The sequence below is a fragment of the Porites lutea genome, chromosome 3 (assembly GCF_958299795.1).
Source record: "Porites lutea chromosome 3, jaPorLute2.1, whole genome shotgun sequence".
Taxonomy (NCBI): Eukaryota; Metazoa; Cnidaria; class Anthozoa; order Scleractinia; family Poritidae; genus Porites; species Porites lutea.
The window spans coordinates 14,117,024-14,140,414 of record NC_133203.1 but is presented as its reverse complement, the minus strand read 5'-3'; the positions used below and the strand labels follow the sequence as shown (position 1 = coordinate 14,140,414).

At 41.8% G+C, this 23,391-nt stretch overlaps 4 protein-coding genes across 5 annotated transcripts in view; all 4 read left to right on the top strand.

The window, feature by feature from the left end:
* LOC140931607 (uncharacterized) overlaps nucleotides 1-9,241 on the top strand; it is a 9,702-nt gene extending 461 nt beyond the window's left edge. Inside the window, exons 1-5 of the mRNA XM_073381407.1 lie at nucleotides 1-345; nucleotides 1,967-2,056; nucleotides 5,415-5,504; nucleotides 6,362-6,451; nucleotides 8,052-9,241. The exon at nucleotides 1-345 is cut by the window's left edge and continues 461 nt beyond it. Coding sequence (XP_073237508.1) covers nucleotides 1-345; nucleotides 1,967-2,056; nucleotides 5,415-5,504; nucleotides 6,362-6,451; nucleotides 8,052-9,241 — 1,805 coding nt within the window. The remainder of the gene's footprint in view (nucleotides 346-1,966; nucleotides 2,057-5,414; nucleotides 5,505-6,361; nucleotides 6,452-8,051) is intronic.
* Nucleotides 9,242-9,359: 118 nt separating this feature from the next.
* LOC140931606 (uncharacterized) lies at nucleotides 9,360-11,294 on the top strand. The gene has a single exon (XM_073381406.1). The coding sequence runs from the start codon at nucleotides 9,360-9,362 to the stop codon at nucleotides 11,292-11,294; it is 1,935 nt and encodes a 644-aa protein (XP_073237507.1).
* Nucleotides 11,156-18,216, top strand: LOC140930559 (uncharacterized). Of its 2 annotated transcripts, none has more exons than XR_012164870.1 (2): nucleotides 11,156-18,049; nucleotides 18,137-18,216. XR_012164870.1 is itself a non-coding variant. In XM_073380281.1 (2 exons), exon 2 carries the CDS (start codon nucleotides 11,671-11,673, stop codon nucleotides 17,806-17,808), a length of 6,138 nt encoding a protein of 2,045 aa, XP_073236382.1. In that variant the 5' UTR covers nucleotides 11,156-11,336; nucleotides 11,424-11,670; the 3' UTR covers nucleotides 17,809-18,216. The 2 variants fall into 2 exon arrangements, 1 of the variants encoding a protein (XP_073236382.1); XM_073380281.1 differs by having other exon boundaries at nucleotides 11,156-11,336; nucleotides 11,424-18,216.
* On the top strand, nucleotides 17,936-20,330 carry LOC140931605 (uncharacterized). The gene is made up of 4 exons (XM_073381405.1): nucleotides 17,936-17,995; nucleotides 18,252-19,235; nucleotides 19,274-19,749; nucleotides 20,270-20,330. Exons 1-4 carry the CDS (start codon nucleotides 17,936-17,938, stop codon nucleotides 20,328-20,330), a joined length of 1,581 nt encoding a protein of 526 aa, XP_073237506.1.
* Nucleotides 20,331-23,391: the final 3,061 nt, after the last annotated feature.

Below are 23,391 nucleotides of genomic sequence, written 5' to 3'. Positions count from 1 at the left end.
AAGAAAGAAACAGAGAAAGGAGGCGCAATTTTACTGACGAGCAACGGGAGAGAGAACAGGAAAGGGACAAAGAAAGGAGGAAACATTTTACTGAGGAGCAACGCGAGAGAGAGCAAGAGAGAAACAGAGAAAGGAGGCAAAATTTTACTGACGAACAACGGGGAAAAGCGCAAGAAAGAGAAAGGGAAAGGCGACAAAATTTCACTGAAGAGCAACTGGAGAATGAACGAGAGAGAGCAAGAGAAAATAGACGCCTAATAAGCGACGAGCGGCGAAGAAGGGAGCGAGAGACAGCAAGGGAAAACAGGCGTCGTATAAACGAAAACGAACGAGAAGGAGGAGAAGGTGAGCGAATTTTTTCCGAGGTTAGCTTTCTGTTATATGAATCGGGGATTTTACGAAAACAGAGGTAGCTTTTGTTTTGTTTGTTAATCAATAACCTCTTTGTAATTGCATCAGTTTTTTTGGACCAATCACCACACGTCATTTGTTGTCACGCAGTCTAGAGTTGATACCTTTTATCATCGATTATAATGAAGTTGACCTGTGTCCTCCAAGGACAGTCGCGTCCAAGATAAAATTATAGAGTAACCTTATAATTCGTGCTCCTCGGTGTATTTTCGTTGTTTCTGGCGCGGAAAATAAGGTAATCTTAAATTGTAAAATGAAATTTTATCGAAAATTATAACCATTGCCATGTGTCCGATGCATCGCTGAATGAATGATAACTCCTTATGTAAATTTTAGGCGACTCTGGCCTCTGTGACAAGTTAAAATGATTCAGTGTAAGAGGATTGTAAATTATACGGTCTGTGAAAGCGTTGTTATGTTTTCTGAAAAGAGAGCAGAGAGCACCTTGAATTTGAAGATTTTCAATGTCTGTTGAAAGAGCGTTTTGGTGCAGATTGTTCGAGCTTACCTCTATTTGTTTTATTCAAGGTAAACAGAATTTGAAGGATCTATTCTCCCTCTTGTAATTGAAATAACTTTTATTATTTTACTATAAATCTAGGCTTTTCCATTTTGTAGATACCTATCTTCGAGTGTTTAAGAATATATATGGAGATCTATGTAAATAAGGAGGGCAGCCAGGGTTAGAAATTATTTTTGAATGTTGAAAGGCCAAACAAATTTAAGCTCGGTCATGTCTAGTTACTAACCGGTCAAAATAAATTATTACGTGCCAAACAAATTTTAGCTCGGTCATGTCTAGTTACTGACCGGTCAAAATAAATTATTACCTACCAAACAAATTTTAGCTCGGACCGGTCAAAAGACAGTAAAAACTCGTGGGTAAGAACCTGGATTTTCCCATTGCATTAACAGGTACGTTCTTACAAAAATAGTTATTGGCAAAAAATTTGTCTATTTCTCTAAAATGAAAAGTTTCTTATTTTCTGAAGGGAAAAAACATTGCAGCTTATGTCTCCCAAAGAGGTTCACCTGAATATTTTCCAGGTGTATAGAATTTTTTTTATAGATTTGAGAAAATAAAGATGTGTGTCAAATATTGGGCTAAACAGGTTCTTGTATAGAGGGGTCCTAATTATAACTGGTAAGTTTAGCCTAACAGGTTCCTAAAAACCAGGTTCTTAGTCACAGCTAGGTTTTTACTGTATTGAAGACATTGTACTTTGCAGTAATAGCCAAATTAAGACAAAAAATTATGTGATCATAAATGCTCAAAAACTCCTTGTGTTGAGAGATGGGGAAATATTATAAACCAGTTTTGAGTGTGGTTATCAAGGTATTCATTCATTGGAGGGTACAGTGTAGTAAATAATATTTCCAGGAATATTGTCAAGCTCAGCTCGTTTATTTTTAAAAACAATTCCCCATAAGAGTTAAACCAGAAATCACAACTTTTGGCTCAGTATTGTTCTGACATGTTTTCTTTGAACAATAGGTGTATGTAAGGGTGAGGGAAAATTCTTGCCCAACTAAAGATTTTATCTTATCTTCTTAGCCATGGAAGAACATGAAAGTCAGGTCCTCCAGGTTGAATGTAGCATGGAATGCTCTCTGCTAGGTGAACAAGAGCAAAGTCACTCAGCAGGTACTGATAAAGTTCATGGTAGATGGTATTTATTATAGAATTGCATAATTGAGTAAAATCACGCATTCTGATTGGTTAACGAAGAGAGGTATTCAGTGTGGAATTACGAGTTGAAAACGAGGCTAAGGGATGTTTTTTCGCATCTACGTAACAACTATCGTCAAATTGTAACACAACAACTGCAAAAAAGGTTTTCTACAATGTCATTTTAAAATGTTTTCAAAATCATTGTCACCTTTTGTATATCCTTTCTTAACATACTGTAATGTCGCCTGGTCCTCCACCTACTGTTCCAACCTAAACTGTATTTACCTTTTGCAAAAGCGTCTAGTGCGGCTCATAACAAAAGTTCACTATCTAGCAAATACCACCCCTTTGTTTAGCCAGCTTAAAGTCCTTGACATATTTAGTATTAATTCATTTTCTGTCACTACTTTTATGTATTCTTATCACCATAATCTTTTGCCTAGTAGCTTTCGTGACTTGTTCTTAAGTAGTAATCAAGTCCATCAATACCAAAATTCGACTGGCCTCTCAGTATAGACCTCATTTTTGTAGATCAAGTATAAAGCAATTCAGCATCCTTTACCGAGGACCTAAAATCTGGAATTCGTTGCCTGTTTCACTAATTAGCTCTCCTTCTATATTTGTTGTTAAAAAAAATTTAAAGAATTATCTCACTGATAGCCGATCTGTCGCTTAATTTTCTGATCTTGCTCACTCTGCACTCAGCCGTGAATTTAGTTCTCTAGGTAGTTGAAGGAAGCCTATTAATATAAGCTTCAAGCTTCATCAGACTTCCTTGTCACATTAATTTTATAATTTAATTAACACCTTTTGTTTATGTTGTATAAGGTTTTGTGAGTGACTAAATAAATAAATAGTTAAAAACAAACAAAAGCATTTTTTAAAGTGATCCGGAGGTTCTTCCTTGTTTTGAACTAAAACTACAAATTCTTGGAGAGGTATAAAAAACCCCTTTCGCTAGCGACAATGAGAAAACAAGAAAATCCTGTGAACACAGCCCAGAAAATGGCAAGCCAAATTCAAACAAACAAAACGGAGAAGCGACAATGGAGGAAGTGCCAGGGTCAGTTGTCACATATACAGAAGAAGAAATAAATACGTTCAAAGATCACATTGTCCCTGAAAACACGAAAAAGAGTACGCCACTTGCATTCATCCTGAATCGTGGTACTTAGAAAAGTACAAAACAGAGCTGAACTTGAACAGCATTTTAAAAACATTTCAAGGTACTTACCTTATATCAATCGCAACGTTAAACTTTCAGTGCTTTGCCTTGGACACTTCATTTCTTTCAGTTTTGCTACCGAAGAGGTAAAAGGTGTAAATTATTTTCCTTCACGAGCAAATGACCAATTTGGAAAAGGATGTTATAGATAACCGGCTTGTAAATTCAGTGAAATACCTCTATTTATCCTTACAATTAGTGTGAAGCTTGTTCATGTGTAAAAAAGTTTGAAAACAAATGTAAAAACAAGCACAATGTACAAAAAAAGTTGTCAAAGGTTCAAACATGTATGACTGACCTTGCTTCCTATTCGCTAACGCAATGACAGGTTTGACATTTGACTTTGAAATGGCTTTCTGGGGCGCGCGGTCAGGATAAAAACAAACAATATTATTGGTGTTTTCTTTTTTTTTCTGATTTTTATTTGATTATGCGATTCAAGGAAAATCCATTACCTGACTCGTGAATTCCACGTTAAATTGCACTTGAAAACCGATATCAGTTTTCGTGTGCAATTTAACGTTGAATTCCCTCGTCAGGTAATGAATTTTCCTATAAAACTTAATAATATATGTGGAAAAATTTCTTGAATCAGATTGGCTTAGAGCAGTGCAGTTTTTAGTAAACACAGTACAAAAACAAGGAAACATAATGCAAAAATAAGGAAATAAAGTGCAAATTTCTCAGAGAATGAAAACCTGTGATTGGCTAATAAACAATCAGTGTTCTCCAGAAGCGCGGGCAACTGGCAGTTTCACTGGAAACTCTTTTCCAAAGTGCCAGCTACTCTTATGAGTCAAAACATAAAAAAAACTGTAACTTTTATCTTGAATTTTTCGTAAGTTCCATTTTTTTCCGTGAAGGATAAAACGGCATCCGAAGTAAATCGTGTTAATTCATTTCTTAGAATACTAGAACATGCAATTTCATCGGGAAAAGAACAAACAAACAAAAAAGCCACAAGAGCTTGTTTGAAAGTTTATCGAAAAACACATGAAAATACGTGGAACTAAAGTGCCTTGAACAGCTACAAAGAAGACAGGTGTTGTTTATTCATGGTTGCGAAGCCACTCGCTGAGGCACTTGCCGATAGATAGCTGCAGCTTGTTTATCCGACATGAAGAATATAAATCACAAGCAACCAGAATACAGGCTATGCAGCCATTCACTTCAGCAATCGAGGCATCAGTAAAGCTTCTTTTCTTGTTCAGCAAAACCAGCTTGTGGCTTCAAACAACGTCATAACAAGTGACCAAGGTAATAGTTTTTCTCTGTTGTTCTTACTTTTGTAACTGCTCCAAAAATCCAAATTCACAGTAATTTTGATGGCTGTTAAGAATTATTTTTCTTCACATTATCTGCCAGGTTTTTTTAGCTGTCCCGCTGTGTAAAATCCTAGAATCTCGATGAGTTTTTAAAATTGTTCATCTTTACAATGTTTTGATTTTTCATTCATCCAGTCCAGGCGAGTCGGTTCACACGTTGACAGTTCTGATAGACATGTGACATGTGAATAGCGGAACTCCCTTGTCTTTTCTGGTTTGTTCTAACAAGATTCAAAGGGATTTTGTGGGCGTTTTTAATAAAATAATTATTCCACTTGCGCTTGTTGGATGAGATGATTGTTACCAACTCGGCGCTATGCGTCTTGTTGGCTATTTACCATCTCATATCCAACGTGCCCTCGTGGAATAATTGTTAATTATAAAATAACTAAGATAGTACGTGCATTCTGATTGGTTAAAAACCAATAGTTTATTGTGCCCTTTAAAATCATAGAAAACTGAAACATGCTTTAAAGTTATTTTATAAAAGTAAAAGACCACATTTTCTAAAGGTTTGCTGGTGTGATAACCCACTTGGGATGTTGGAAGAAGACTGGAAAAGCTGGTAAACCACCAGCTTAACTTCTCAGATCTCTGGGCCTCATGCCCCCAAACCCTCCCTTAGATACGGTACTCTCGCTTTACCAGCACTTGGTGTCAGGCAACAGTTACTTTACATTGGGAGCTGGTTACTCTAAAACTTCTGGAGAACACTGAACAATAGAAATATATAAGAACCAATCAGCCTCAGGTGTCACAATCTGCTTGCTTATCTTCTTAGCCATGGAAGAACATGAAAGTCAGGTCCTCCAGGTTGAATGTAGCATGGAATGCTCTCTGCTTGGTGAACAAGAGCAAAGTCAATCAGCAGGTACTGATATAGTTCATGGTAGATGGTATTTATTATAAAACTTAATAATATACATGGAAAAATTTCTTGAATGAGATTGGCTTAGAGCAGTGCAGTTTTTAGTAAACACAGTAAAAAAACAAGGAAACATAATGCAAAAATAAGGAAATAAAGTGCAAATTTCTCAGAGAATGAAAACCTGTGAACAATCAGTGTTCTCCAGAAGCGCAGGCGACTGGTGGTTTCGCTGGCTACTCTTATGACTCAAAACAGTAAAAAAAACTGTCTGTACCTTTTATCTTGAATTTTTCAGAAGGTCCTAAAAGAAACAAAAACAATAACTTGTCGTACAAAAAGCTCTTTGGTGTATGACAATTTGCCTTTTGCTAATGGTATTATCGATATATTATTTACTGAATGACTTTTGATGAGACATTGCCAGATAATATTTTTAATTATAAAATAACTAAGATAGTAGTTCATTCTGATTGGTTAAAAACCAATAGTTTATTGAGCTGGTAATCTCATAGTAAATTGAAACATGCTTTAAAGTTATTTTATAAAAGTAAAAGACCACATTTTCTATGGATTTACCAGCATGATAACTCACTTGGTTCTTGGGAGAACTCTGGAAAAGCTTGTAAATCACGAGCAAAACTTCTCAGATCTCTGGGCTTAATGCCCCCAAACCCCTCCCTTAGATACAGTACTCTCACTTTATCAGTGCTTGGTGTCAGGCACCAGTTTCTTTGCTTTGGGAGCTGGCTACTCTAAAACTTCTGGATAACACTGAACAATAGAATTATATAAGAACCAATCAGCCTCAGGTGTCACAATCTGCTTGCCCAACTTATTAAGATTATATCTTATCTTCTTAGCCATAGAAGAACATGAAAGTGAAGTCCTCCAACTTGAATGTAGCATGGAAAGCTCTCTGCCAGGTGAACAAGAGCAAAGTCATTCAGCAGGTACTGATATACCGGTAGTTGTTTATGGTAGATGGTATTTTATTATGAAAGTTAATAATATACATGAAAAAATTTCTCTGTGAATTTGATTGGCTTAGAGCAGTTTACTTTTTAGTAAACACAATGCAAAAACAAGGAAACATAATGCAAAAAGAAAGAAATATAATGCAAATTTATCAGAGAATGAAAAACTGTGATTGGGCTAATAAACAATAAAAATTTATCAGAACTAATTAAGTGCCACAATTTGCTGGTGGGAAGCATGTATATTTTTAAAACTTCCCCCTTTTTGGTGTAATTAATTATGCTCTGTTGTCTTACCTAAGTAATCTTTCCTTTTTCTTGTAACACTTTTTTTTCTCAATATTTTATTTTATGAATTTACCTGATTATTTTTATTTATTTATTCATTGTGGGTTGTTTTTTTTCATTTTTGTAACCAAGATTTTGAAACTAATAAAGGTGTGGGTGGGTGTGTGTGTGCAACAAATAAGAATGTTAAAACTTTCATATATATATTTTTTACATGGACTCAAAAGAGCAGCTATATAATCAGTGATTTTGTTACCTCTGCATTCTATCTATGTTCCTGACGCATAAAAATCGCCAAAGACATAAAATAATTCATAGATATATCGATCTGAACGTGTGTATTTGTAGAAATATCCTGTACGTGTAATTTCTGTGGCAGTTATGGTTGTTGTTTAGTGATGCATATTTGTTTTAGCCTTTGTTGACGTCTGCTTTAAAATAGAAGAACTATATTTTAATTTCAGTATACTATAATACAGAGTTTTGGAGTGTGTCTTCAGATTAACTGTCTGCGACTGGTACATAAAGGCCCAAACATTTGCCATTTTGGACTCATTTTTTTTAACTGGGACTCATTGGTTCTGGACTGGGACTCATGATTTCTCACAAGATGAGTCCCAGAATTCATCATATTTATTTGTAACAAAAACACTGTATAATTCATTGATTAGACCTTTTGTCGTGTAATTCAAGTGTTGTTGTTGTGGTAAACATGACAAGTCATCATGTCTGTACTTAATTCTCCATGACTGGATTGTAGGATTTTTGTTCTGTTTGTATTTGATCGTACATTATTATTATGGGAAAACTTACCTTAGGGTTGTATTACTTTGACTAGAACAAAGTTAAAATACATTGAATTCTCATAGAAATAATTATTTTTTGGATTATAATAATGAGTTCATTGGTTGGGTCACTCCCATTATATTTGATGACTGATTTATGAAATATCAGCACTTAGAAAATGTTTGTCAAGGTTGTTGTATTATCCGAAGTTTCAAAAGTAGAAATATTGTGTATTTTCTATTTGAAATCAGGTTTTGAGAACAATTCCACAGATACAGCTTTATAATAGTAATCCTTGTACAGTTATACAAGCATGCAGTACTAGGGTGTGAAGAAAAGGAGGTCAGTTTTGTGCTTGTCCTTCGGGAAGGCTGTAGCTTGCATCTGTTAGCCCAAGAATCACAACTCTATTATCCCTCAGGCAAGATAAAAAATAGAATCCACTAGCCCCATAGCTTATATGAATTGTGTAGTTGGTTAATACAAATAATTCATTTACTAGGAGAAGAGTTGGAACGACACACTCCTGCAGTAGAAAATGGCCCAATTGAGGGAGCAAGCAACGTGCAGGAAACACAGCAACCTCTTCCAGAAGTAAATAGTAGTAGCCACTTAGAAGATGACCGCCTAATTGCTAGAGCAAGGGCAGTTGGTGTGGACTATGAGTTTGCAAAGCCTGGTGAAGTGGAAACGGAGGATGACAGAAGAAAAAGACAGCGGCGAAACCAAAGAAGAATATCAGAACCAGAGAAAAGGTTGCGTGAAGTTGTTGGAGATCTACCACCTCCTCCACCAGCAGGGTCAAGTCAGCAAGAAGATAATGCCTACAGAGCTATTCGTGCATTTGAGGTGGAGCAGATGACTTATGCATTCTTTTTCTGTGAGGTCTGCAAGGAAAGGCATCTGGAGTGCAAGGGCACGAGAAACCTGTGTACTCGCTGCAGAAGAGATAAGAAGGTGCCAAAAGTTTGGTCAGGTGAGAATAACATGGATCCAATGGCTGCTCCTGAGATTTTGTCTAACATGTCAGATGCTGAACAGATGCTGATAGCCAGGCTAGCACCCACTGTGCATGTGCACCTGCTGAAGCATGGAGGTATCGCCTCAAAGGGACATTGCATTGCTTTCCCACAGGCTGTGCAAGAACCGGCCACTATTCTTCCACGCCTACCAGCAGAGGTGGATATCATACGCGTGAGAAGACAAGGAAAAGATTATACCCATAAGGACTTCAGGGTTAGAAGACACCATGTTGAAGGAGTCCTTCGTTGGCTCAAGGACAACAATCCTGCTTACGGTGATGTTGTTATTGATGGCACTCGCATAGAGAATTTACCAGAAGATGGTGAGTTGCCCAATTTGAGGACTGTTGAGTTCTCTGAGACAGAACGCATAAACGACCAAGGCCCTGCACCACAACAATTGGATGTTGGGGAAACAGACAGTACTGATGACTCAACAGTCTCTGGAATTATTCTTCCTGAGCCGGGAGTGAATGTGCAAGCACAAGTAGAAGCAGCCATAAATGAAGTTGTTTCTGAAGCTAGGGAAGGCGAAGCTGGAGAAACAACGAAATGTGCAACGACCAGTGATCCCGTGGCCGACCACGAGCACAACACTAGCATCGGAGTTTACCACTCCCTATTTCTTTACCATGGCATTTCCTTGGTTGTTTCCCTATGGAAAGGGTGATTTCCACATAAACCGTCCTTTGACGTGTCCCACACTGCATGACCGGGCAGAGCACCTGCTGTGGTACCAAGACGGAAGGTTTGCGAGGCATAAAGTCTGGAAGTTTGTCGTCCACAATATGATCATGAGGAAGCGTGCCCTGGAACAGAGTCGGTTCTTTGTTGACCAGCAACTTGGTGACCCACAAATAACTGTTGCAGACCTGCAAGAGCGACTTGCGAGAGGCGACACTTTCACCGACAAGTTGTCGTATTTTGGTGCAAATCTACGTGGTACAGCTCAGTATTGGCACCAGAGACGTAGAGAGCTTCGTGCATTGGTTGAGTTCATGGTCAATGAGAAGCATGGGTTACCTTCATTTTTCATGACTGGAAGCTGTGCCGAGTTTTACTTTCCTCCTCTTAGAAGACTACTTGAAGAGTACATCTTGCAGACCAAAGGAAAAGAAGTCAACCTTGCTGAAGATAGTAATGCCCGCTTCAAGGCAGTACAAGAAAATACTCATGTAGTGGTGAGTTACTTTGACCTACGCACCCAAGCATACCATGAGAAGGTACTGAAGCCAGTATTCGGTGTCTCTGATTATTGGTACCGCTATGAGTTTGCCAAGTCCCGCGGTCAAATTCATTGGCACCAACTCAGCTGGAGGGAAGACAGGCAACCGCATAAGCTATTGCATGAAGCTCGTGAAGATGGTTGCGAAGAGGAAGAGTATGCAGCTAGACTTAGTCAGTGGGCGGATCAAACCTTTGCCATGACAGCATTACATCCAGTTGGCAATGACGAAGAACGGCAGCCGAGAAAAGACCTCTGGCCACCACCTGAGGGAACGGCTCAGCCCATATCAGATGATAGGGATCCGTTAGTTAAGATGCTAATGCAAATAGCTGCAACACAAGATGCAATACTGGAGGATCATTTGCTTTTAGTAAACCGGGTTGGACTCCACAGTTGCTCTGATTACTGCTTGAGAACTCCTCGCCATCCGGAGCAAGGATTGCAGCCGAGAGAACGTGTATGTCGGATGGAGTTTGGAAGCGAGTTCTGCCCAGGGAAAAAAATTCATGGTAGTCCGGAAATTGAGGAAGATCATAATGGAGCACCCCGCCTAGAGATGCCACGTGACCATCCACGTGTGGTTCAGTATTCTCGTTATCAGCTACAATCATGGAGAGCAAATGGGGATGTAAGCTTGATTCTTTCCAATTCTCCTCCAGATAATCCGAGTACAGATGATATCATTGCCATAATTGACTATGTGTGTGGATATGCTTGCAAAGATAGCGAACCCACTGGTGCAACTTCTGATCTCTTTAAGGACATGGTGAATGCTGTTGATGCAGGTGATGCAGACCAAGTGACAGGCAAGTCAATGTGTGCTAAGATGCTGATAAAGACGGTAGGAAGACGAGATATCAGTGGACCGGAGGCATCCTTTGAACTGAGTGGGCTAGCACTTTGGCGATGTAGCCGTCCATTTACCTACTTGTCAATGTCAGGGTCAAGGAGACTTGAACGTGATGGTGAAACTGCAACTCGCAGCACCCCACTGGATAAGTACCTTGCACGACCGCAAGATGATCACTGTTCTTGGCACCACTTTGCATCGAAGAACGGTAATGTCCCTGTTGTAAGTGGTGGTTCTACGCATGTAACATGGCCATTGAATGAAGACTACTGTAGGACCATGCTCCTGTTACACTGGCCAAGTTGGTTTGACATCCAAGAAGTGAAGGGGGATGCTGAATCTTGGATTGATCGCTTTAAGGACTTTTTTGCAAGTGACCACTGTCCAACATTTGTGAAGGCCCAAGTTGCTAAGGCACGGCGTTTTGCAGACCACCCACAAGAACCAGTGTTTGAGGAAGATGATGCTGTTGAAGCAGAAGAACAGCCAGACTGGGTGGTGTTTAGTCCAAATTTTATTTTGATTTATTTTTGCGTTCACTTCCTTTTTGGACACTACGTGACTACTTATATCATGTTAGTTTCGGATGGTCACATGACCACAGCAAAAGCAGATCACCACGTGTTTTCAAGTGTAGTGTTATAGAGCAAATGTTTTGAATTTCTCATCGATTGCATCGCACAGAATGTAAGTAGTTTTGCTCTTTAGTGTCGCTTTAGGTTTATTTAGGTTTTCTTTAGGTTTATTTGTCATTTTTGCTTATTTTATGTTCAGTTTTCACCGTTCATGACCAGTGATCACCGATCGAACCAAGCACGAGAAACTTGGCGATTAAAGACAGATTAATAGTCCAATCAACGCGTCGAAATTTCTGTGTCGACCCCAACATTGTGAAAAATTCTACAAAGTACGAAGAGAAAACTGTGTTTTCACCTGGATTCTCGAGAAAACGAACGCTCCGAACCGACCGAACGGAATCGCAGGAATCTCTGGACTGGACCGCGCGATAGTGGATCGCGGAATGGACCCTGAGGACTCAGCGAAAGGAGCAGTTGGATACTCCCTACGCCAGGACCCCGTACCAAATACTCAAATTGATTTTGGTGAACTTGTGTATCAACGCGAAATAAGCGAACAACGCAGACTTGCATCTTTGTGGAACAAGGAATCTAAAGAAGTTGCCTTTGAAACACAGCAGCTCCAAACTCTCCTCTACACTAACTGGGAGCACTTGTCCGCCCGCAAAATAGTAGATCGTTTAGCTATCATTTGGAAATCCTTTGAGACTGTACACTCGAAGTACCTGCCAGGCATACGTGACAGCAAACGACTACAAGAAGTACAGCAAAGGTTCAAGTCCCTCAAAGAACAGATGATGTTTACAATAGAAGAATGCGAAACCCAAATACGGACTGATCAAGAAACACAAAAACGTGATGATGAACGCTCCATTAAAAGTCACAAGTCGCACCAGTCTCAGAGCTCCACTACTTCAAGATCCTCTTCGTCGTCCCGGAAAGAAAGGTTTAGAGCCATGCTTTTAGCAAAAAGGAAATTGGAGTTAGCGAAGAGTAGGGCACAAGAGGAAGCTGAGTTGGCGAAGAGTAAGGCTCAACAAGAAGCCGAATTGGTCAAAGCAGAGCATGAGCGGAGCGCAAAGAAGGAATTGAGACTACTCGAGGACGAAGCCGTTCTAGCTGAGCTGGACTGGAAGATTGAAAATGAGTTCGACGAGGAAACTGGTGTTGTTAATGGTGTGGACAATATTGTTCAGACAACCTATCCCATTGAGGAGAAACCACTGGGACAGTCACCTCAAATTCAACTTGATGATTCAGAACCCCGAACACCAAAAATCCCAGCACCGACACCCAAACCTTCACTGCCTCTTATACCTGTCAGTTGCTCCACCCCCCAAGACACAGCACCTGGTTCGTGCAAGGAAAAGCCAGCCACTGAGGTCAAATCCAATATTGCCGATACTGCAAACAAGGGAGCACTGCCAGTCACTGAATGCCAGCAGCCACCATACCAAGCCCCACGAACCTTCCAGTATAGACCTAAGTCTCAGCCAGAAGACAAAGTAATAGAGCAAGCCCCTAAAGACCATGTAGCAGCCATGTGGAAGGTACAGCTTCTGAACGGAATCTCTCCTACACCCTTTAATGGCAACCCAGCAGACTTCCCGTTCTTCAAAGAACAGGCACATACTCACCTTGAAAGTGAGCTACTAACTGATGCGCAGCGGGTAGAGTACTTACCGAAGTTCCTGAAAGGAGAAGCCTTGGAGGTCATCAAAAGAAACCGAGGCTCCTCCTATAGTGAGCTAATGAAGATCTTAGAGGAACGCTTTGGTCGCCCTATTCAGGTGACGCAAGCCTGCATCGAAGAGTTAGTCTCAGGCCCCAAACTTGCCTATGGTGACAACATGGGTCTGCTTAATTTTGCCGAGAAGCTGAACACTTCAACCAAGGTTCTGAAGGGAGATGTGGAACGCGAAGCAAGCGTAGCTACCAATTTGAGAAGAATCGTAAACAGACTCCCAAATGATTTAATCACCAAGTGGCAGACCGAAAACTACGAGATTGTTAGCCGTGGTGGAACTGCACGACTAAAGGACATTGCAAAATTTGTGAAAAGGCAAGCGTCAATAAGGAATGACCCAGTGTTTGGAATGCAGCCGCAAAGGGGAGAAAACAGGACAAACAAGTCCCCCCCCAAAGCTTCTAAAGGATCGGACCTGCCCACGAAAAATGCTACGATCAACGCCACATCGCTTAAGAACGCCCCCAAGAAAGAGAACTCTGCAAACTGTGCAATTTGCAAGTCTACTCCCCACCGACTCCAGGAGTGCCCAATCGTCAAACAGTGTGACCGTGTAGCCGTGCGTCGACAATATGCAGCATCGTATGGGTTCTGCTTTAACTGTGGTTGCCATAATCCCGATCACAGTGGTACTTCCTGTCCTGAGCCACCAGCTTGTTCTCTGTGTCCTGGACACCACTTACCAATACTGCATAGGGACAACAACAATGGACGCAGAACTCCTGGAAACAAGAACACTCATAACCCCACTAACCGATACAGTACTCCGACTGCTGACCCAATAACCCGGCAACCACAAATGGAGCAAGGCACAAGACAGCCGCCCAGCGACAGGCCACAGACTTCGATTACATCTGCCGGTGTCAGCACCACAAGAGCCCAAGTTTTGTTAAATGTAGTTCCTGTAACCATTACTGCAGAGAACGGTGGTTCCCTTTCTACATATGCATTTCTTGACAATGGCTGTACCGATACCCTCATTGACAAAGAGCTTGCTGATCATCTTGACCTGAAAGGGATCTCGGAGCAAATCGGGATTAAGACTATTACGAACAGCGAGGAGCTGGTGGAGAGTCGACGCGTTTCCTTTACTCTCAGTCCTGTAGAAGCATACGGTGAAGACATTGATGTTAATGAAGCTTACGTTCTCCCTGACCTGAATCAATCAGAACGAGTTTTGCCGGGGACAGTAGATGTCCATAAGTATCCGCACCTTCAAGACCTTACATTCCCAGTGGTGGACTTTGAACGAGTCTCGATCATTGTGGGGAGTAACGTCCCTGTTGCACACTTGCAGAAGGAAGTCAGAATCCCGAAAGACAACAAGAGCGGCCTCTACGGTTATCGGTACCCTCTCGGTTGGAGCATTTCAGGTCCATTGACTATCGCTGGGACAAGAAGAGCTGAGCTCAATTTCATCTCTGTTGGACACAAACCTGACGACTTTGTTGAAAGGTTTTGGAAGATCGAAGACTATGGAACATTGAAAGCAGGAGAGAAGCCCTTATCTGTGGAAGACAAACGAGCCCTAAAAATCATTGAAGAAACTACTACCCTTGTAGACGGGCATTATGAAGTTGGCCTACTATGGAAGGAAGATCAGCCAAAGCTGCCAAACAATCGCATTTTAGCTGAAAGACGAGCAGAATTGCTTAGACGACGCCTGACCAAAGCAGGAAATGAGCAAATGGCTGCTAAGTACCGTGGAGTCATGACTGAGTACATCTCGAAGGGTTATGCACGCAAATTGTCCCCTGAAGAAGCAGCTAGAGAAAGCTCGATAACTTGGTACTTACCTCATCATCCAGTGACTAATCCCAACAAACCTGACAAGCTCCGTATCGTCTTCGATGCCGCATCTGAGTATGAAGGAACATCTCTAAACAAGAATCTCGTTCAAGGGCCAGACATGACAAACAGTCTCGTTGGTGTGCTGCTGCGATTTCGACAGGGGCATGTAGGGGTAGCCGCTGATGTCGAGGCAATGTTTCATCAAGTGCGTGTGCGTAAACAAGATCAAGAAGCTCTACGATTCCTCTGGTGGACAGATGATTACGACAAACCCCCGGATGTCTATGTTATGGAAGTACACATATTTGGAGCAACCTCGTCCCCTTGCGTTGCAAATTGGGCCCTGAGAAGAACAGCCAGTGACAATGCTGAAAGGTTCAACCCGCAAGTTGTTGCAACTGTTGACAGGAACTTTTATGTTGACGATGCTCTGCCATCCTTCAGTGAGGAGAATGCAGCATCTACTGTAGCATCGGACCTAGTGAAAATCCTGAATCACGGTGGCTTCAACCTTACGAAATTCATGACGAACAGTAAGAATGTTTTGGCAACCATTCCCACCGAGAAAAGAGCCACACCAGATCTGAATCTTGACTTAGACGAACTGCCAGTGGAAAGGGCGCTAGGGATTCGCTGGTTTGCTGAAACAGATGAGCTTGGATTTGACATCAAGAACTTGAATCGACCCGAAACAAAGCGTGGAGTACTGTCCGCCGTTTGTTCCCTGTATGACCCTCTTGGGTTTGCTGCGCCTGTGGCCCTTACTGCCAGAGTAATTATCCAGGATATGTGGAAGGCTAAGGTAGACTGGGACCAGCCACTCGAAGAAAACTTCTTAGCCAGATGGAAGTCTTGGACCTCACAGCTGTCATCCCTCTCTGCACTGCGCATCCCACGTTGCTACTTGCCAGCTGGAACAGATGCTTCCAAATGCAAACTACAGCTGCATATCTTCTCTGATGCCTCTGAAATTGGCTACGGTGCATCTGCGTATCTAAGAGTCGAGAATCCAGATGGGTCTATTCACTGCTCGTTTGTTGTGGGGAAAGCAAGAAATGCACCTGTCAAGTTCACAAGCATTCCAAGGCTTGAACTCCAAGCTGCTGTTCTGTCTACACGCTTGAATAAGATGCTGAGAGAAGAGTTGGACCTTCCTATTCAGAGCACCAAGTTCTGGACAGACAGCGAAATAGTTCTCCACTACTTGAAGAATGAAAGGCGTCGTTTCCAGACCTATGTCGCTAATCGAGTCGAAGAAATCAGAGGAAACTCACAGCCAGACGACTGGAACCACGTGCCAGGTGTCTTGAACCCAGCCGACGATGCGTCACGTGGCTTGAACCCCTCTGAGCTAAACCTTGATCACCGCTGGCTACGAGGACCAGAGTTCTTATGGCAACCTGAATCCTTTTGGCCCAACGCAAGCCTTCGAGAAGTCCCCGATGAAGGCCTAGAGCTTAAGAAAGAAACCCATGCTAACTGTACTGACATAAACACCAATGTCAAGACCCGCCAGGCAAGCGTACAGTCTAATTGCCCCCCCGCCACACCTGTTGAGACCACCATGCAACAAATAATAAGCACCTCCTCTGATTGGAACCGTCTCAGACGTCAAGTGGCTTGGCTCACACGCTTCACTCATTTCATCCGTGACCGGAAGACTGTCCACACAGGTCATCTGACTTTAGAAGATTACGATGCTGCTACCTTATCCATCGCAAAGATCGTCCAGCACGCAGCCTACGATCAAGAGATCAAGGATCTAAAGACCAGGGGCGAAGTCAGGGGATCCAGTAAGATCGCTAGTTTGAACCCAATGCAAGACGACCATGGTGTTTTGAGAGTCAAGGGACGTATAGCATCACCACCAGCTGCTGACACTGCCAGGAATCAAATAATACTGCCCAGAGATCATCCAGCGACAGTCCTGATGGTCCGCCACACCCATGCATCAATTGGTCACCTGGGGCGTGAACACCTCATAGCAAGGGTTCGAGAGACGTTCTGGATCCCACAAATAAGGGTGTTAACACGTTCTGTCCTGGGTCGGTGTCTTGTTTGTAAGAAGTTGAATGCCAAGCCGATGACTCAGCAAATGGCTCCCCTGCCAAGAAGCCGGATGATGGCGTACGAACCCCCATTCTCCTACACAGGAATGGATCTATTCGGTCCTTTATACGTCAAGCATGGAAGAGGAACAGCCAAACGGTGGTGCTGCTTATTTACCTGCCTGACGACACGTAGTGTACATCTTGAATTGGTTCACTCGATGGACACAAACGACTTCATAATGTGTCTGCGACGATTTATAAACCGTCGTGGTGAAGTGACTGAACTAAGGTGTGACAGAGGATCAAATTTTGTCGGCGGTGAACGAGAGCTGAGAGAGTCGATCGAGCAGTGGAACCAGCAACAAATTGTGCAAGAGCTTCTACAACGAGGGTGCAAATGGGTCTTCCAGCCGCCAACTGCTTCTAGCATGTCTGGGATTTGGGAGCGGATGGTGCGAAGTGCTAAGACTGTTCTGAAGTCTATCCTAGGGACCCAAGTAGTTACGGAAGCAGTTCTTCAGACGCTGTTGACTGAAGTTGAACGAGTGTTAAATGGGCGAGCGCTCACCGCCAATTCAGACGACCCAAATGACCTTCAGCCACTCACGCCAGCGCATTTCTTAATGCAGAGGAAGACTATCTGCCTACCCCCTGGCATATTTGAGAAAGCAGATCAGTATCACAGAAGGAAATGGAGGCAGGTACAATTTCTGGCAGACCTATTTTGGAAGAGGTGGTTGCGTGAGTATTTACCTACCCTGCAAGCCCGAGGAAAGTGGAGAAAGGTCTTACCTAACTTGAAGCCGAAGGCCCTTGTCCTGTTAGTTGATGACAACGTGCCGAGAGGATGCTGGAAACTTGGACGAGTCCTAGAGGTCTTCCCTGGCCCCGACGGCCTGGTGCGCACAGCGAAAGTCAAGACAAAGGACTCTGTGTTCATCCGACCTATTCAGAAGCTATGCCTACTGGAGAACGATCTTGAGAATAATTAGTCTAGGCTAGTGACGTTGGGCCTACCTACTGGGTTGTCCCAAGGCCGGCGGAATGTTTAGTCCAAATTTTATTTTGATTTATTTTTGCGTTCACTTCCTTTTTGGACACTACGTGACTACTTATATCATGTTAGTTTCGGATGGTCACATGACCACAGCAAAAGCAGATCACCACGTGTTTTCAAGTGTAGTGTTATAGAGCAAATGTTTTGAATTTCTCATCGATTGCATCGCACAGAATGTAAGTAGTTTTGCTCTTTAGTGTCGCTTTAGGTTTATTTAGGTTTTCTTTAGGTTTATTTGTCATTTTTGCTTATTTTATGTTCAGTTTTCACCGTTCATGACCAGTGATCACCGATCGAACCAAGCACGAGAAACTTGGCGATTAAAGACAGATTAATAGTCCAATCAACGCGTCGAAATTTCTGTGTCGACCCCAACAGGTGGATGTATATGCAGGGCAGAACCAAATATATGAGGGTGTAGAGAAGGACCTTGATTATGATGATGGTGGGGAGGACTATGACTGGAGCAGCACTCGGATAATTCTTCCTGAAGGAAAAGACCCAACAAAATGGCTTCAAGAAAGCATTAAAGCAGATGAGGAACGGGAGACAGAAAGTAGAGACCTTGATTTACCTCAGGTGTGTCCGTTGTCTCTAAATGAGAATCAGAAAGCCATAGTGGGGCTTGTGTTGCACACCCTGTTCAACTTTGTTGAAAACACTGAATATTACCATCCACTGCGGCTTGTTGTCTCTGGAACTGCTGGTACAGGAAAGGCTTATGTCATAAAGTTTCTCCAGAGGTTAGTGCGGCAAGTTTTTGAAGCCAATGATGCAATACAGGTGATAACTCCAACAGGGAATGCTGCCTGTCTCGTTCAAGGCAGTACAGCTCATAGCTTTCTTGGAGTACGAACAGGTGGAAGGTCTTGCAATGAGTTGACTGTACCTACAGGTCCCTTACTAGAGAAAACTCAAAAAAAGTGCGAAAATCTGAAAGTTCTGGTTGGTGATGAACGATCAATGTTTGGACGCACAACAATGGGCTGGATGGAACAGCATGCACGTTATGCAGTCAACAAAGGAGCCAATGCAGATGAGTTATGGGGAGGGATTCCTGTTGCAGTGTTTATGGGAGATGATGTTCAGCTTCCTCCTGTGTGTGACACCCCCGTGTATATCTCAGATTGCCGCAGTGCACCATCTAACCATGGTCGCTTGGTTTGGACAATGTTTGATAGTGCTGTTGAGCTTACTCAGATTATACGGCAGAATGAATCTGAGCAACAGCTGAGAGATGTGCTGATGTCACTAAGGAATTATACGACAACACCCCAGCAAATCCATTGGCTACAACAGTTCAATGGCACAATCTCCGCATGTCGCATGGCCCGGAACTCCTTGCTAGGATGGATGAGCAAGGTCTGTACGTATTTCCCACGCACCGTCTTGAATGGCAGGGTAATAAAACAAAGCTGCTTGAGTGTAACAGACAGCCAAACCACCCAGTAGCAAAGATCAAGGCAGTTCACAATGGCAGACATGCAGTGGATGCTGACAGTAATAAGGCAGGGGGATTGTTACCTCTACTGTATCTTTGCCGTGACAGCAAAGTAATGCTGGTAGTTAACTTAAAGGCTGATTGGGGTTTGTACAATGGGGCAGTAGGCACAGTCGTAGACATTGTGTATAAAGATGGCCGCAGACCTACTGATGATCCTGCTCCAGTACCTGATGTGGTTCTGGTGAGGTTTCCAGGATATAGGGGGCCACCGTACATTAATGAAGATCCGACAGTTGTGCCAATTGTACCAGTAAGTCGTTCCACTGAGTGCACATGCCGATGCAAGCGTCTGCAGGTTCCATTGCGACTGGCATGGGGAACAACAATTCACAAATGCCAAGGGATGACTGTGGGTGCCAGAGAAGCATTCAGGTATGTAGTGGTTCACCCCGGGACAATGGCTTTGAAGCCAGAAACCCAGGAGCTCTATTTGTGGCATTGCCAAGAGCAAAATCAGCTGGTGGGGAAGGAAGAGATCCTGATTTTGCTTTTCATGAAAATGTACTGATAAACAATGACAGATTCATACCTGTGGACACTCCAACTACAAGAGCTAGAGCAGTGGAGATTGTTAGCACCAGCATATAGGGAGGAAACCTTTCTCAGACTCGTAGAGTGGGCTCAATCACAAAGTCATCATTGAGACAATGCTGAATTGTTGGATCATAAGTGTCTGATCTATGTGTTTTTCAAATACTCCATCTGGCTAACTCATAATTACCCTGACAATAGCCAATGATGTGGTGATGTTTCATTTCAAATGAAGGGTTGACGCCTGTTTTGCTGTAATCGGTCTAGGTGACTGAGGACCTTAGTGGTCATGCATAACAAGTGAAACATAATTATATCTTGTGGTCATGGACAACTAATAGCTTTGTTACTCTGTTTTCAGCCTGTGTGACAGAAAAGATGAAGTAGTTATTTGGTGTGGCCTTCTCTATTTAAAGAGCTAACTTAAACTGTATGGAGTACGTGTTTGTCAGGCTGTACCATGGTAACTGTATTAAGAAACAGCCCAGTTGAAGAACAGCCAAGGAGTTTTAAAAGGTACTGCTGTCATCTTTTTTTCTTAGCCCGGCGACACGAGTGAAGGTGGTCCCTTCATGATACCCTCGCCTTTTTGAGCGGCTAATACGGGGCGAGATCTTGTAAAGATCTTCAAAAATGCCTCGGGGGACCGGGAACCCTCTTGTTTGTCCAGCACCCTGTCTTCTTTAAGAGTAGGATGACAAGACAAATAAATATAGTAAGTAAGATAGGGGGACATTTGAGAACAACTAAACTAAATGAACTACAATAGTATAAAAACCTGCAAGAACCTGCACTTTCCCAAATTAGTGAATATGGGAATCAGCTAAAATAAAAGCTTTTAGGTTGTTTTTACGTTGTAGCTAATGCCAAAATTTTATTTACTTGAATCCAGTCTATTGCTTTTTCTCTCCAACAACAATGATATATTAAGAAACATTGTTATTATAGCTGGAAATTTCTTTACAACCATGTGCACACTCATTGGTTATTTCAATGTCACCTGACATCTAACAATGAAACTTTTTGGTGCCAATATTCTCTAAGCAGGCAACATCGCAAAAATCATTCACATCAGAGGGTAACAGTGCACTATTACCCGTGAATGACCAACAACTGACATTCCAGGGAGGTTAAGTTTGTTTTCCAAGAATCTAAATATTTCCCAGCACCATTCTCATTAGTTACTTCGAGGTCACATGACATCTAACTGTTTCCCACCACAATCTCTGAGGAATTGCCAGGCTAATTGACCAGCTGCTGTGGAAATTGGAGAATGACTATATGAATGGTTAGGTACGTTAGGTACAGTGCCAAAGTTGCATTGATAACTGTGGTGATCTTCCTTGAATTTATTTCTTCATTCTGCATTTCCAGTATATGAAATTAATGTATTTATTATACCATATATAACTTTGTTGTGTGAATTCACCTTGGATAAGTTAATCTTTTCTTGTGCTGTTTTAAAGTTATAGAGTTTTAGTTTTTGTTTCATCTTTTAAGACCTTTTTCTTTCCTGCTCTTTAAACCGTATCTAACTACGTTGTACTTTTTTCGTAGTTTTCTTTGACTCCTCTTCTTCCTTTGTTGCGAGTGGATTGCGGCTACACGTAGGCTAGACTACATCCCGATACCGACTGGGGGGTATCAGTATTTGCAACGAGGTTATATCGTATTGTGTACCAGTGTGAATAAAACGATCTTCATCATCATCATCATTATCGTTATTATTATTGTAATGAAATCGGGAGCTCCGCTTTTAGGCTTGGCTAAATCTATATATTATCCCCGTGCTTACACTGTTACAGGGAAATTTCAGGGGCACCCAACGTCAATTTTCGGAAAATATTTGTTCGGAAGACGATTTGAGATCTAGAATTTTCGGAACATTTGTTGTAAAATTTCTTGCTTGCCTGCCTCTCCTAGGATTTTCGTACATCTAAAAAATGGTATAATTGCCAATTTTTAACAATTTTTTTCCTTAGCCTTTTTTCTGGCTGAAATTTCCGAAAACGTAAGTTTTGATCCCTATAATTTTCGGATCACTAGAATTTCAGCTAGGAAATCCGAAGAGATGAAAATTTTTTAGGGGATAAAAATATGCCTATATCTACCGTTAAATACCAAATACTTTTAACAATGCTATGTTTAAGCGGTTTTGAACTTTATTCTCGTTCAGTGCCCCTGAAATTTATCGCCGAGAAGAATGGGGAATAGTTGGGACTAAGTCTTTGGCTGATTGAGCGTTTTGTTTTGTTTTTTTTCTATTCAAATTTTCTTTTTTTTTCATTGGCGGTTGGGTATACATTGGGAGTATAATTAGCACACAAAGATACCGGTGTATGACATTTGCAGACTGTAGACCGCTAACCTGAGATAAGGCTCTATTTTCGTTTCGCTTTGAAAATTACATTCCGGCGGGCAAGCGGTAGCCGTTAGAGAGAATGTATGAGAACCGCTCAAATTGGGCCAGATCTCAGGTTAGCAGACCGCATGAGGCAGCAAGACTGTTTCTGAATGAAACCAAAAATATCGTAATAAAGGTGGCGTCATCATCAACATTACCTTGTTCCGAGAAGTAAGGCCTAGAAGCAAAGTTTATATTTTTCACGTAAATTACACACCGACCTCATTCCTAGAGGAGCTGTTGGCTGTTCTTTTCGTATTGAATTAGAGCAGAATAATGTCAGGCCGATGTCACAAACTTGCTCATGAATCCATAGCAACAGTCTAGTGGTTAAAGTCTGTCTGTGAAACAGCGCCGGTATCCTTATTCTACGAGGGCACCACCTGTGTACTAGGACTTGAGTATGAGCATTATGATTTGCCTATTTAGAAATTCAAAATGCACTTCTGGTAATTGGTCGAGTCCAGGTAGGATCTGTTCGTTTTAAATTATTTGGCATATCCCTAAATACTGCTAAGATGAAATACGTCATTAAAAGGTGTAAAATGTCCTTGATCTATCCTAGTGGTTTTTGTCGACGTAACTGTAGTGAACACGAAGTGCTTGCAATCTACAAACGTTTTTTTACAGAAGACTACTTAATTTAGACATGCATTAGAGGGCATTGTTACTTGTCATTATCAATTCACAATAGTCAAAGAAGAATAAAGAATCAACGCAATTAGAGATATGCCGGGTGCGTTGAGAAAGGGGCGAAGAAGAATAGCCAACAGCATCTTGGGAATGAGGCCAATGTAACTTTGCGCAAAAATATAAACCTTGTTCCCAGGCTACTTTCTCACTTTCACACGATGTTATATTTTTGATGACGTCACCTTTATTAGGAAGATTTTTGGTGTCATTTATCCATTTAATTTACAGTCTGCAATCTGTGATCTGCAGTCTGCAGTCTGCAGTCTGTAAATGTCATACACGGCAAAGATACGGCAATGTTGTCACTACGATGAGCATGCTGAGCTTTCCGCGCAGTTCAAATTGATTCCATTTAATGTTCGTAGCTTCAGATATGTTGTTGTTCT

Bases quoted from the DNA above. Each gene is read 5' to 3' on its own strand.
- LOC140931606 (XM_073381406.1), top strand. From the start codon at position 9,360: ATGATCATGAGGAAGCGTGCCCTGGAACAGAGTCGGTTCTTTGTTGAC.
- LOC140930559 (XM_073380281.1), top strand. From the start codon at position 11,671: ATGGACCCTGAGGACTCAGCGAAAGGAGCAGTTGGATACTCCCTACGC.
- LOC140931605 (XM_073381405.1), top strand. From the start codon at position 17,936: ATGTTAGTTTCGGATGGTCACATGACCACAGCAAAAGCAGATCACCAC. The intron at 17,996-18,251 runs GTAGTGTTATAG...CGACCCCAACAG, and splicing joins ATCACCACGTGTTTTCAAGT to GTGGATGTATATGCAGGGCA. The intron at 19,236-19,273 runs GTCTGTACGTAT...CTTGAATGGCAG, and splicing joins TGCTAGGATGGATGAGCAAG to GGTAATAAAACAAAGCTGCT.